Raw genomic sequence first — 15594 nt, 5'->3', positions numbered from 1 at the left:
CGCTGCTGCTGCAGCGGGGTCCCCAGTAAAGCCTTGACTGAATTTCTTGCCTGGCCTCTGATCAATTTCCATTGATTAAGGAGGCCAAGAGCCCTGGTAGGTAACAATACAACTTTCCTGCAGTATGTCCAGATCTACCTACTGTGAGCTGTGTAATAACTTCGTTCTTCCCTTTATGCCTCAGAGATAATGTCTAGTGTCAAATTACAAAGCCAGGTAGGATCAAGGATGTTCAAGAATCTGTAGTCTACAGTGTGCACAGTGTGAGCCATTCATGAAATAATAAAGATGGAACCCATAGGGTCAGCAAAGCAATTAAGAAGCCAATCCATATGGCATTTCATAAACTGTTTTCATGATGCGCCACTATTCTGAACTGTAGAACCAATCAACTTAGTAACCTACTTATTTGTACCACTTGTGAAATATTTAATATACTGTCTTTTAGTTTCACAAAATCTCATGGGGACTTTATGGATACCAGTTGTATGTAAATATTGGAGTTCTCTTCCTGTATTTACATAGATAAAATAGATGGCTTACTTGGTTTGACTGACTCAGAATGTAGCTATTCAGCTGATGGTCTGGTTTTTAGTTCTTAGTTTAGTTGTTCTTGTTGTTTAACCTGATTCCCCTGGTTAAGTCTTTCACCTGGAATTGTGTCTGCTGCTCTCACTTCTCCAACTGCTCCCTTTTAGGCATCTGCTTCTCAAATTCACACCTCTGTTCCTGGGCTCCATTCCACAGTCATAGCTCTATATTCCACCTTCCTTAAGGACCTTCAATCTGATTGTCCTGCTGTTACTTCATATTCAAATTGGAATTTGTCTTCCTCCTTCCCTGCCACTAGTTCCATTATGTATCCATATGTTCCACTATGTATCCAATATCTATCAGTAGTACAATTCTTCTCCCTGTCACCCAGACTTAGAACATCACTGTCATCTTTGATTCCATCTTCCCTTAGCCAAGAAATCAAGAGACAGAAATCCATGTTTTCTTATTTGCCCCATTCCACCCCTTCTGCTGTTTCCTTACATCCTTATCAGTTCAAATCTGGACCACTCTAAAAGCCTCCTAACAGACTCTCCTGCTTCTAGTCTCCACCCCTAGCAACCAGTGCTGTACGCGGCTATCAAAGTAGCCTTCCTTTATGTCTCTCACTTGCTCAAACACTTTGCAGTGACTTCTGTTAGAAATATAACACATTTGAAACACTGAAGAGCAGGTCTTCATTTTAGGGATCTTTGAACATAAAATTACATGTGCAGCTTTATTTCTAGGTCTTTATATCCCATATCTAGAATGTTGCCCAAAGCAAATGGTTTTTGAATGAATGAGTAGCTTCCCCCTTCTGGAATGTTTTCCTTTCTTCCTATTTGAATCCTTTATATTCTTCAATCCCCTGCTGAGCTCTCGTCCTTTTATTAAGCCTTTACTCATCTTGGTTTCTTGTGAAGGCTTCATTCTACACTAACCAAGTGGTACAGCAAATGCTGCTTCCTGGTTAACTTTTGATGAATATCGAGTATGTACTCCCCAAGTGGACTTTAAGCTTCACAGGGGCAGAGACTGGGTTTCAAGCATCTTGTGCCCCTCATGCCCAGGGCCCTTACAAAGCAGGTGCTTGGTACCTGCTTGTGAATTGGTTGGTTAAGCTGGTCAGATGGGTCATTATGTTCACCTCCAGCTTTGGCTTAGTTTCCCTGCATGCATTCTCAACAAGGGCAATATTGCCCCCTAGGGGGCAAAAATCGATTCTTGTTGGGGAGAGGTGAAAAAATCTTAGATGCTTATTACAATGGTTTGTGGCTCTCTAAAGTTCAGCCCTACCCAACAAGTCTTACTGCTTAATATTTAATTTTATGGGGAGTGGTCAGGGCATGGCAATCAAGAAAAAAAGAGTTTAAACACTGGTTTAGTACTATGGGAAGTTGGTATGTAGAAGGGAAATAATTATGTGAGAATTGCATGATAAATGTCAGAAAGGAATCCATGAATAATTGAACTCAAAGAGGGACTCAGACAGGCCTTTCTCTTTCACCTCTGTCACAGCTGCATCCCTCTGGCTTGAGACCTATACTCTCACTGGTTAGGTACTCACTCTGGGGAAAGCGGGGTGGGTTATCATTGACATCTGAGAGGGTGATGTTGACCGTTGTGGTCCCAGCTAATCCGCCAAGCTGCCCTCCCATGTCCTTGGCTTGGATAATCACTTCATAGTATTCTTTGGCTTCTCGGTCCATGTTCATGAGTGCTGTCCTAATTACACCTGCAGGATAGAGATGACTTTGTTTTTAAAAGCAAAACCACAAGTTCCATTTTAAAGATCGGGTTCTAGGCTTCTCCTTGTGCATTGTTAATGGCTAGAGTTGAGATGCAAGTCACATGTTTTATTAAATTTGAGGTCAGAATCCCAGCGTCAAAAAAATGCTGTGCTTAAACAAAGGGTGAATAAATAACTATTCCAACCGGCAGAGCTTCGCGGGCCGATTTCCTTTGGCAACATTACTGAGAAGGAACAGGAGGTGGCAGCAATGTTTCTCTAACAGACTGGGGGACTGGGAGTCTGAGACCGTTTCAGGCTGCTCTGTCTGACCAGCCACAACGGGCTTCGGGTCGGGAAAACAAAGCCTCATATGCCTGCAAATCTGTGATTTTAGATACTTCTCCTTTAGCTCTTTCTTCATTCAGCCCCTAGAGCCCTTGTAGTGTGAATGACTCTTGAGGCAACTCGTTCCTAGTCTGCTTTCCGCTGCCTCTGCAGTCATTGTAAGCAGGGTTGGAATTCAGATGTGCTTTTCCTTTTGTTATATGTTCATTCTGTTTTGTTAGGTTCTGCTTACCTCTGTGCTTCAGTGCATTCCGTGAGCTAAGGTATGAAAGATGCTCTGTGAGTTGTTTATTTTTAACAGACATAGAGGATGATCTCCCCCAGACAGTAGGTAGCAGCACTGCCGTACGATGATATGGTTTCAGTTAGGAAGAGGGGTCTAAGTCAAAACCCTGTGAAACGTGGTGTTTTGATCCTGCCAAGGATGTGGGTAATGTTTTCTCTTCCTTTGAACCCTTCCACTTAGAAAAGTTGACTTCTGTGCTCTCTAGGCAAAGATTAAAGGCTTGTTTACTGCAAGTTTACAACATGACCCTTGGCTAAGCAGACCTTTTGCATGCCAAGGGAAGGAACTGGGAACCACAAACCTGTCCCCATTTTACTCCTATAATGTATATATATTGCATTATAGTAACAACATTCTAAAGTGAAATATTTAGCATTTTCCTTTTTTAAATGGCCTATGGGCATGGCAATAACGATCTTTTCATGTATTTTTGACCTTAATGCTATAGATGCCCCCTGGGAGCTGTCAAAATAATGTAAGGTTCCTCTTGGGATGTAAAGGACACATTACCGTCTTCCTGTCTGTATTTTTCCTCCCTGTGGGCACCCCCTCACTCTCCCTCCCTCCATCTGTAGAATGGTTAAAGTTACTGTTTTATGGAAGTCCCTAACTGCAGCCTTTTTTCTTTCCTCCTACTAATGTATACTCCCTCACTTTCTACTTTTATGATAGTTTTCCAAATGCCTGGTTCCCCTGAGGACTTCTGGAAAAAAATTATATCAGGTTGCTAATAGAAATGTGTTTTTTCTATTTCCTGTAAGGGGATGACTTTGAGTGTTTGTCATTGACTTTACCTCTGTGACTGTAAGTTTCTTTACTCAAGTTTTGTGTTAATTACTCTTCGGTCCTCAGTTTTCCTGTATGTGAAATGGGAATAACAAGACTTCCATATATTTCACTAGTTCGCAAGGTTATTGGGAGGCTCAAATATGGTAATATTTATGAATGTATTTTAAAAGGGAGAAAGTCTGGCACAAGTGCAAGATAATAATCATAATAATTGCTCTGCCCAACTTGAAAGTATTAAAGGGAGTCCTTCATAGATAAAACATAAATTCTGTAGTCAAAGCTCTTGGGTAAAACTGAAAACAAAACAAAACAAAAATCCCAAAGCCAAATTGATTTGTTGATTGTTGACGTGTTCTTTTCTAGCACATTGCTCCTTACCTCCTTACCCACCCAGTTCTCTATGCTGTCCTCCCTGTTAGAGTATCCCACTTAGCACCTCCTTTTTGGGGGGCCACATTCCATGCTCTGTGCTCACTCCCCCTCATCACATTCATCCATTCATTCTGGCCTTGCTCTCTGCTTAGTATGGGGTGGCTCAGTGGGAAGAACATCAGACCACATGTCAGGGGACATCTCTACAACCAGAAGTACTTTGTTAGGTGTCCGTTCCCAGTTTCTTTATCCTTTAAGTGAAGAGTGATGGACTGGATGATTCCCCTAAGGTTCTTCCTAGTTTCAAAATCAATTATTCTAGTTCTGTAGCGAGCCCAGGTTAATATGCCAATCCTCTTAGATCTTCTTGGCGTTATAAGAGACCTTACTCCCTGGGAATAAATACAACCGTAGGATTTTTTGCAGGTTAGTGAGGAGGTATACTTTTGTGTAGGCAGTTCTTTGGGCCTCTCCAGTCAGACTTTATCCACTGTCTCTGCATTGTGCTGCTCTTACCCCCCAGGGCAGTGCTAGTTTGGTCTCTTAATCCCAAAGCTTATAACAATCCTCTCTAGTTAATACATTCCCTGGAGAGTTCTTGAAAAGGAGAGTTGGGTCTGTCATAAATAGCAGTTACAAATTACTAGAGAATAAAATCAACACCTCTGACTCAAGTATTACATCACATACCTGTTTTGGAGTCCACAGAAAAATATGGCTGGCCCTGGAGGATGCTGTACATTACCCGGGCACTGTTGCCATAGGTTGGGTCATCAGCATCTGTGGCTGTCACCTGGATAACAGAAGTTCCTGAGGGAGAGAGATGGTGGAAACCTATTCAAGTTGAATTGCTAAAGGCTGAATGCAATCCTGAATGGGCAGTTTTAAAGCATTTGCAAATGTTATGTCTGCATCCTTGGGAGGGCCTCTTTCTAGGTCAAGTTTCCGTAACTGCTTAGTACAGAAGTACCTCTTCAGTGGGGATGGGAGTTACTTGTGTTTTAAATTCTTAGTAACTCGTAAGGACAGCACAGACTTTGGGCCCTTCATTCCTCTTTTTCATAATACCAAAATGCTTCTCCCTTATGAATCAAGTATTATCTATCTGTGTATCTATCATCTATATTTTGTTTTGCTTTTTAAGAACCGGAACTGAATAACAATACTAGGCCTAGTATTACTACTATTTTATACTATGGCTGTCTTCATTGTCTAAGTAGCTTGGTAGAGTTTTATGATTTGTGAACTGTTCTGCACATTCTGTCCTTCTCCACGTTTAGACAGGAGGATCTTCTATAGTGGAACCGCTGTTTGTGAGAATCAGTGAATCTCCACCTTACCCACTGGTGACATTTCTGGCACAGTGGCGACATAAGGTCCATCCAGGAACTTGGGCTCATTGTCATTGATGTCTTGGATTTTAATGATGAACTCTGACTCTGGCTCCATTGGCCTTCCCGTCCGCCTGTCCAGGGCTTGAGCCCTTAAAGTGTACTGGGCCCTTTCCTCTCGGTCAAGCCTCTGAATGGCGTGGATGTCTCCAGTGGTGTCGTCGATGGTAAACACGACGCCCGCACCTTCTCCAGAGAGGATGTATTTGATGGATCCATCCCCCCGGTCCATGTCCGAATGAAGCTGAGGAAAAAGAGCACTGACATATGAACAGGTGTCAGAAATAAATAGATTTTTCAGTATGGTCTAAATTTATGATTTCCTTTCAAACAGAAAGACTTTTTTTCACTCAGATGTTTAAAATGTCTACAGAGAACTAATATGCATTGAACATGGTTATATCAAAGAGCAAATATAAGTTGATGAATAAGTAAAGTTTCTCCACATCCCATTCAGTATCCTTAACTTAGTACTGTTTTTAAAGTTCCTCTCCCTGAGAAGTATAGAAAACAGGAGTTCTGGAAAGTGTAGGTCCCAACGTGTACAATAGGAGCAAGTCTAATAAGAAGGAATCCAGCCTTTCCATTTAATTTTTTTTTAAAAAAAGGACAAGCTAAACATTTAAAAATTTTACAAGTGTTGATATAAATTAAGTTTTGGAATTTCAGAAACCTTATGACAATTCGAGTTGGCTGAGAAGCTGATGAAATAGCTAATAAATAGACCAGTGGCCACCGTACTGGAAATACAAAATGACTTCCAGGGGCTCTTGAAATTCTCTGAATTCCGTAGTTTCACTCAGTAGGACTATGCTTGTTTATGTTTCAGGCATCAAAATGGGATTTTACTGCTGGTTATTATTCTTTGTATCAGGGTATCTCTCCTTTTGGTGGGACCAGTTCTTGGCCTCATAACTGAATCACTCAAATCTATATGTGGAAGGTTCCGTTAGGGACATGCTTTTATCTGTCCATCCAGCTATATTTCCTCCCAGATTACTTCGTAAAGACTCTCGAAATGAGTCCAGGGGCACTATTTTCATATTAAGCCTAGAAATAAACTCCTGCACCCCTAATTATAGACAATGTATATAGATGGCGAGAACCCTGGAATTTTGTGCTATCTTATAATAGTGCTTCTCTAAGGGGGCAACAGAAAATTAGTTACACTTAGTCAGCTACCACCAGCTCTGTTGTTGCTGGGGTAGTTAGCACTTAGCATAGCTCAGTGATGAAGTCCACGAGATACAGTTTATAAAACAGACAGCCAGCGTTAGGGTTAGGCCAGAGAGGCAAGTATATCTGGCCTGAACACTGTCTGTATCAGTTATAAATTGAGTGCCCTTGACAAATTATTTAACGCTTATAACTCTCAAGTTCCTCATACTATAAATGTAGAGGACAATGTTAATTCTTACTGTGAAGGTTTGTTGGGCTCATTAGAGATTAATGTATGTAAAGCACCTAGTACAGTGTCTTTCCCATAATAGGAAAGCTATAAATGGGGCCAATTACCATGATGATAATACGTGCATAGAGAGAAGGGTATTAACATGCCCAGCTCTTCTGTACTCCCTTCAAACCTTCAGGAGTGTAGCAGAGACGGCAAAAAAACAACCTGTTGGCCTTTTTGTTATGCATAGCCCAATGGTAAAAGCTGGAGAAGGCTGCCTGAAGCATTGCTGGGACAATGTTAGTCTGAGGATTAAATGGCACGGACACCAGGAAGACACCTGAAAGTGTATTCACAACATCCTCAGACAAGGATGGGTTTGGAGGTTGTGGCTGGTTTTGAGCTGATCTCAAATTGACTCACGGCCAAATCACACAGGCAGCGATTTTGCTGCCTAGAGGAATTCAGCTGTGTCTTATCTAGAGAAGGGAAGTAAGAGAACAAAATTGACCAAAAAAATAGCTGTGGATTTTTTTCTACTTAAAGAATTCTATTTAGAATATAAAGTTCTCCCATTTCCTCATTCCATATACAGTATTATTATTTTTTATCGCCATCCAAATCTTCTGTTTATGCAGTTAAAAAAGCAGAGGTGCCTAGCTCTCACTGTGTAGAGTAGAAAGCCATTTTATTTGGACCTGGCCACAAAGAAATGAAAATCCATTCCATCTGGAACTGTGTTCCCAGGCAGAGGAATGGAATTGGGAGGAGGAGGACAGGGATCTAAGGATTAAAAAAAAAAAATTTATATATTTGTGTGTGTTTACATATATATATCTATACATATTTAAATATAAATATACATATAAATACGTGTAGTTTTAAGGCATGTGGCATAGAACTTTCACTTAGGATGAAATAGGTTAATTCAGGGCATGGCAGATTATCCAGGGGAAAAAGAAAGAATAGAAGCTGACGTTAAAGAAAACACCCAGGCTTGTTTTGAGGTGTTCTATTTGTCATCTAAAACGTTTTGTCCTATGCACCTTAAGAAAGTTAAGCATACTTGTGATCATCATAGGCCAAGTTTAAATGCTCTGCCTATGGAGGGACTTAATAAGTAACAGGAGGCTAGAAATCTTTGCTGCTGTAGAGAAGGTTCTGGTTCCTCAGGAGCTCCTCGGCTGGCTGATGTCAGTGGGGTCTGGGCTGAACCTTGGATCTGTTATCTTTGTTTTTGTTTGTATCGAGAGAAGATTTGGAGGAACTCTCTAGACTGTGAGTTCTTTGAAGTCAGGAACCGCGTGGCTTTCATCTTAGTGAGTCCTCACGTGTAGCAAATGCTCAATAAAATTTTATTGAATGAGTGGTGTAGGGTGTAGTAGTAGGGTTAAAGCTTTTAGTGAAACCATGTTACCTTTGCCTGAAAAGAGCCGGCAAGCACCTTTCAGGTACCTTCTTTGTGTGTGTGTGCTTATGCGCAAGAAAGAGGGGAGAGGAGGGGGGAAGGGAGGGGGAGGACATCCACAGAGAAGCAGGAGGGCCTCCTATGAACAGGAAGAGTACCAGCTATGAAAAGGGCCAGGATCTGCTTACACGGAACTAGTTTCTGGGGACTATACAGTTGACCCTTGAACTACATGGATTTGAACCACGAGGGTGCACTTATATGTGGATTTTTTTCAATAGTATATGCTGCAAACAGTATTACACATGAATCTGTGGATGCAGAACCACGGATACAGAGTAAACGGTGATTATGGAGGAACCAGGGATATAGACAGAGGACCGACTCTAAAGTTAAAAATGGATTTTCCAGGGTGCGGACGGTTGGTGCCTCTAACCCCCACGTTGCTCAAGGGTCACCTGAAATTGTATCAGTTCAGGATCTAGTCAGGGAACAGAGCCCACACCAGTCATTTTAGCAGAGAGAATCTAATATGAAGGATTGAAAAGGCAGAAAGGGAACATTGAGGTATCATAGGAGAGATAATAACTCCAGGAAACAGCTAGTGCCCCTCTGGCTGGGGAAGCAGAGGGCAGAAGTTGGGGCTTTTGGAATCTGGGCATTTGGAGGAGGCTGGGCCAGAGACCTCTGAGAAGGGAGAGCTGCCCCGTCAGGCTGGGGCTTCAGGAGTTTAGAGAAGGTGCCCCCCCAGCGCCCACCTCTCACGGAACTGAGACTCAGACTTCTGAGAAGGCGGTGCCATCCAGTGGTGCTGATATTTCTCAGCGGGTGTGATGAGGCTGGGGCTGGGAGTGTGGAAAGAATCCAGAAACTGGAATCAACTGCTGCAGGTAAAAGGAACAAGTCCCTTCTCCCTCCTCCTGCCTCTGGTTCTCCCTCTAGTGCATTCTCCTCTCAGAACCCAGTGGGAGCTGGTTGGAAACGGAGAAACTGTGGTTTGCAGAGCTCCAGCCCCAGCATCACAAAGTGAAGTATGGAAAGGTGAATACAGAGCTAAGACACTAGCTTAATAACCAGCACAGTACTGTGCATTTAACATTAGGTCTACCAGCCATAGAATACACATTTGGTTGTGAAAATTGAAAAGAAGAGATATTAACAGCTTTTCTCTAAGTCACTCCGCAAATTGGCACTGCGAGAAAAATGTGTTTTATATTTATCCATACTTAATTCAGCTAACACTGACTGAGCACCAGCTCTTTGGAGGAAGGTAAGGAGCTTCTGGAGTGGAGTTGGCAGCACGTGGTTATGTACTTATCCTAGACGGGCAGGTGGATAGTCTACTTAACCTAACAATTCTTTAGTCTATAAGATCTTGAGCCAAAGGAGTCGCGAATGATGGGAAGTACATGAAGATCATGAAAAAATGTTAAACTCAAGGGTGACTTTCACTCCTTTTGCTGTCTTTCATGGTGCCTCGTATAGTTCCAGGAATGCAGCAAGTGCTTACAATTTGTGATTAGACAGCTTCCGTGTAGTTGCTAACCTCAGCATGACTTGGGACCACAGGTTCGTGCACAAGCACAAGCTCTCTGCATCCCCCTCTTTGCATATGTCAATATAATCTAGCTTTAACTCGACACTGCCTTGTCCCTGGAAAGCCCAGTGTGGATTGTATAAGGCCATACCAATTACAGCTGATGATTGTTACCACACTCCTTTCTGAAATAAGCAAATACTCAGGCCAGCTCTCTAAACAGACATCTTCCAGAGCTCAAGGTGACAAGCTGAAATGCCCCTGGAAGAGAGGGAATGAAAGGTGGATGGATTCTCTTTCAAAAGAAAGTAAAGGGGAAAAGTGCCAGGGTAAGTGAATACATATTATCTTCTGGAGAGCTACAGTGCTTTCTTTTTTTTTTTTTTTTTTTTTTTTTTGCTGTATGCGGGCCTCTCACTGTTGTGGCCTCTCCCATTGAGGAGCACAGGCTCCGGACACGCAGGCTCAGCGGCCATGGCTCACGGGCCCGGCCGCTCCGCAGCATGTGGGATCTTCTCGGACCGGGGCACGAACCCGTGTCCCCTGCATCGGCAGGCGGACTCTCAACCACTGCGCCACCAGGGAAGCCCCTACAGTGCTTTCTTAATCAAAAGAGTGACATGATGGAAAGGGTGCTTCATGGAGGTAAATGTCCTGAGTCCTAGGGGGAGGAATGGGAAGATTCTCCCTACAGCACCTGCTTAGTTAATCTAATCATGAAGAACCGAGGGACCACAGTAATCACAGAGCCTGGAGAGGATGAGGTGAATCTGAGAGAAACTGGCAAGGAGCTATTGACAGAGTGTGGTGACTGGGTGTGCACGAAGGAAGAAGAGAAGGAAAGGCAGAAGTCAAAGAAACTTCACAGGTTTTGAGGCCAAGAGATTTGCAGGTGCATTAGGTGTGCATTACTGAGCTGCTTAATTCACATAAGGAACTCCCTATACTATTGCTGCTGCTGCTACGGCGACGATGACGATGACTACAGCTACTACAGGGTAGCCATTATTAAGATCTTACTCTGGACCTGGTACTCTGCTAAAGCACTTTACATGTGTTAGCTCATTGCTTAATCCTTACTACACGACGAGGTACGCCTTTCCTAAGTATCTTTTTGAACACTGCCTATGTGACAGGTACTGTGTTAGGCCTTGTGGATAAAATGGGAGCAGTGTCCTTGTCCTCATTGAGCTTATAGTCTAGTCTAGGGCTTCAGACAATACACATATAAACAAACAAATAAATTAGATATTGTAGGTTGTGATTAGAGCCGTGAAAAAAATAATGGTGGTGAGAGAGTCTAACAGGGTGGACTTAGAGAATTCTTTACTGGATATGCTACACGTGGGACGCCTTTGAGTCATAAACGTGGAGTGGTAGAGTTTGTAAGTCTGAACCTCAGACGAGTGGTCTGAGCCAGAGGTGGAGGTTTTGAGTTCATTGGTTTGGGGGTGGGGGTTAAAACCATAGGGATGACGAATCCACCCAGGGAATGAGTGTGGATAGGGAAGAGACCCAGGGCAAAGCTTACAGGACCACCAGTGGTTGGGGTCAGGCAGAGGGAGAGGACCAGCAAAGAGGCTGAGAAGGAAGGAGGAAAAATGGGGTTGTGAAGGTCATGAAGCTGAGAGAAGAATGTGAGTCAAGACCTTCTTGACTGGGACTGGGCAGCAGTGTCCAAGGCCGCTGTTGGGTGGTTCCATGAAATGAACCCATCGGGTCTGGTGGTGGGGAGGTCCTTAGGAGCATTGAAAAGACAACTTTAGTGCAGAGTGAGGGCAGAAGTCAGATAACTGGGTTGAGAAGTGGGTAGGAGTTGAGGAAAGAGCTTATGTAGACAGCTCTTGAGAAGTTGTGGTTCTCTTATTACGTGGTTCTCCGAAGTCACTCTGGAAGCAATTGGCAGAGCTGGGTTTTGAACCCACATATATTTGACTCTGAAACCCACACTCTTGGCCTCTGTGCTAAACAAGTGTTTGTTATTTGAATGAATTATTTCTTTTCTAATTAGTTCCTTGTTTCCCATTTTCTCTCATTTGGTTGCTTTTGCAAAATGGTCTCTGATTAACATCCAAAATAAGTAAACACAGGAGAAAGCCCGGATTAAAAATGAAATGGTGATAGATAAATCAAGGGAATTCGAGTATAAAGTTTATAAATATATTCATTGATTGTCTCCAACTATCCTGAAGCACAAGCTAGGATCTTTTGAAATGAAGAATGTTTTATTCTTTTTATTTCCATTAAATTTAGGCCTCAGGCAATACCTGTGGAAATGCTTTGAAAAAAAAAAAAAGGCAAAAAACCCTCTACTCCTCCCTTTGCATTTCCCCGTTTATTTCTTCCCCATCCTGTTATTCCTGAGGCTTCTGCTGCCTCTGGGGGGACTTGAATGGTTCTTACAGGGTCCAAGGCTTTTCCTGCAAAAATCCAATTCCTAGTATTTCCCACTCAGAACAGAGGCAAGAACAAGGAGAGAAATCTTTCCTTTCTGATCGGTATCTGACACAGCAAAAATTAGATTTCAGCTAGCTGTCAAGTAACATACCTCTAGTTAAAATTGTTCTCAGGCCTTAGACTATTTGAGCTTTCATAGTCAATTCATATTCTTATTCAGTGTCAATATTCAATATTCTGATAATTTATCTTTCTCTTTGGCAGTTCTTACCTTGCCGACATACAAAGGGTCAGTTCCAGTGTATTCTTCCAGAACAAAAAATTGGTTCCAAACCCAGCTCCTCTTTGTCCGAGAGTGTGACTGTGGCTTGTCTGACAGGAACGCTTCCAATTTGCCTGGCGATGTTGGTGTACCCGAGAGAACAGTGGTTGTAAGGTCCATCAATCCCCAGAAGTACAAGGACATGCCAAGTCCAAGCCAGCTCTTTGCATTGCTCATTCTACCAGAAGTCCACATGGGATTGCCAGGTTTTCAGAAAGTAAAGTTCAGGATGATAAAGCCACTGAACTTGAGTATTTTCCAAATAAAAAAATAATGCAGTTTATTGAACACTTATACTTCCCAAATGAGGTCCTGATTCAAGTCAGTCTACTTGAAGTTGACTTCCTGTCAAGTTAAGGAAAACATAGTGTGATGATGTCAAATTCTTTCCTGTGGGCTTATAGCAAGTTTTCAAGAAATGTTAGTAAATATTCATTTTTTTCTACTCAACAAATTAGAGTCATAACACTGCTTTAGAAGTGTTTGAGTAATAAATAATATTTTGATAAAAAGAAGACAACTTATGTTGACATAGTCAATCCCAAACCTTTAAATATGGATTTCAGGAAGACATAAAACTAGTGAATAAATTTCTTCTCACTGGTAACTAGAGGGGTATGCTGTATTACTGATTGGCTTGAATTAATAGGGCTCTTTGAAATATTTATAAGACAGTCTCCTACATTCTTAAAGATAGTATTCATTTCCAAAATTTACAGCTAATAACTAATATTTTCATTAGCCCAACTGCTTTCAGTAGAAAACTAAAAGCAAAATCTAACTATCTTTTTTGCCACCCACAATTATGTTTTGTCTACTCCATGTTATTGATAATATTGGGACTCTTGGACTTCATTTATAAGCAGCCATGGCTCACTTCTGACTTTAATCGTTCTCTGAGCTCATGGTGGAATTCGAGTTTCACACTCTACTGCTTCAGCTCTGAAGCACCGATAGTGGCTGCTAATGTAACCTTTCTAGGATTTGAAAGGTCAGTTAATCATTATATCATTCACAATAGACTTTAAAGTGCTATTAGTCCCATGCTACCCTGGGCACGCTAAGAGAGTCTAGCCAACAATTTTTTTTTTCTGAGCTGAAAGACTCATTTAGGCAAAGGGATGCTGACTTCTACCCTGGGGACACCTTTTCATCAAACTTCTTTTGTTGCTATGAGGTCAGATTAGCTGGTGACCTCACTCCTGGGCGATGACCTCATCAGCCTTTTCTTCCTTTACTTTGGCTGGATTTAATGCGGTGGCATAGCACTCAAGCCACTGTCAGAACGACTGGAATGTCTTCTGTGGGCTGAATACTTTCACTGTGAATGTGGGGAACTGCTGCCAGCTTCTCATAACAAATGTGTTTATTTGGGGACTTCAGACCTAGGCAACTAAGCAATGCTCCATTTCTACAAGTGGTTAACAATGAATGCATTGCTGCTAACTCAGTTACCACCGTCCACCTGTCATCATCAGAACTCGTTTTAGCTTCCTCTCAAATACTGTTGAAATGAACAAAAGAATTAAAAAGATATAATCATTTCATACAATATGCCATTTCATTTCTGTATAAGAAATCACTTCAGTGAGAGCTGATAAAGAGGAAAAAGCTGGGGGAGACAATAGAATTTCTCTAACAGAATGGGAGGCTGTGCCTCTTATCAGTTAGAGCTCTAAAGGCAGATTGATTGTCAAGTAAAAGCAAGCCAGCTGTGCCTTATTTTCGGTGATGTGTTTGTTAATAAAGAACAATGGTGTGCTAGAAGGGGGGCCACCAAGTATTAGCTGTTCCCTTTCTCTCTAGACCGATCGACAGAAACCCAGCTCATGTTTCTCTGATCCCTGTCTAAGGGGAGACATTCTGGAAAAAGGAACCTGAACCCTGGAGATGAATTAATGAAAAAGATTGGTGAGAATTAGCTATGCTGTTTTAGGGACCTAGAAGATGGACTAAAGGGCATTACCAAAAAAAAAAAAAAAAAAAAGGTATCGCCAGAATGAATACTGGGCTTGGTAACCACAATGGGAATATTCCATATGTTGTGAGACACAGACCTATCTGTAATTTCCCCAAAGTTCACCAGACTAAGGGTCACTAGACAGTTTGGCTCCTGGTTCCGCCTTCATCACCTCTGACTTGTTCACTTCTATGAATTTTTGTTCCTCATCTGTTAGGCAGTGAATGGTAGTTCTCCCACCTACTTCACAGGATGACCGTGAGGATCTGTTGGGATAATGTAGGTGAAAGTATTCTGTAAATGACTTAAGGTGTCAACGGACATTTGAACAGCCACATAAGGAGCAATTACCTGGGTCACGTGTAAAAATGATGAAGCTGAGCCTGAAACATCTTGTGGGCACTTTTTGGACCAAAATTCTGAGAGGGCCTAATGTATATATATTATTTTACAGATCTCTGCATCAATGATAAGTACTGTTGGGTAGTAAATCTGGCCCAGCCCAATTCTGTAATAACCAACTTTTTTTGTTTTTTTTTTGGTATGAGGAAACATCAAAGGACTATCTCTTCGAAAACTCTGTAGAATAGAGAAAATTCTCTTTTTTGGATCATACTTATCAAAGATAGAACTCAAAATGTATACTCTAATGTATTTCCTTTAATGTCTGTGTTTTGTATGTGGACATTTTGTCTAAGCATTATTATTATTACTATTTTTTGGTGGTACGCGGGCCTCTCACTGTTGTGGCCTCTCCCGTTGCGGAGCACAGGCTCCGGACGCGCAGGCTCAGCGGCCATGGCTCATGGGCCCAGACGCTCCGCGGCATGTGGGATCTTCCCAGACCGGGGCACGAACCCGTGTCCCCTGCATCGGCAGGCGGACTCTCAACCACTGCGCCACCAGGGAAGCCCTAAGCATTATTTTTGATGATTTTCTCTGTCTACTTTTAGCATCTTGTTTTTGGATTCTAAGTGAGCAGGTGCGTGTGTGTGTGTGTGTGTGTGTGTGTGTGTGTGTATGTGTGTGTGGAGGGGGTGCAAATGTCTCCTCTCCTGTTTCCACTGGGTAAATTTTCTGGAAAGAATGAGCTTTGAGGAAATTTTGAAGAATTTTAAGACTGTC

At 42.2% G+C, this 15594-nt stretch overlaps 1 protein-coding gene across 1 annotated transcript in view; it reads right to left on the bottom strand.

Moving 5' to 3' along the window:
- The window catches only part of CDH20 (cadherin 20), a gene marked incomplete at both ends in the record, with an annotated part of 63012 nt that extends 50308 nt beyond the window's left edge, over window positions 1-12704 (bottom strand). The window contains 4 exons of the mRNA XM_082640560.1: window positions 2105-2272; window positions 4752-4871; window positions 5402-5696; window positions 12459-12704. Coding sequence (XP_082496686.1) covers window positions 2105-2272; window positions 4752-4871; window positions 5402-5696; window positions 12459-12704 — 829 coding nt within the window. The remainder of the gene's footprint in view (window positions 1-2104; window positions 2273-4751; window positions 4872-5401; window positions 5697-12458) is intronic.
- Between the last annotated feature and the right edge of the window lie 2890 nt (window positions 12705-15594).

Source organism: Mesoplodon mirus (genome assembly GCF_964341445.2).
Source record: "Mesoplodon mirus genome assembly, chromosome: 13".
Classification (NCBI taxonomy): domain Eukaryota; kingdom Metazoa; phylum Chordata; class Mammalia; order Artiodactyla; family Ziphiidae; genus Mesoplodon; species Mesoplodon mirus.
This window is presented reverse-complemented; position numbering and strand designations above follow the sequence as displayed.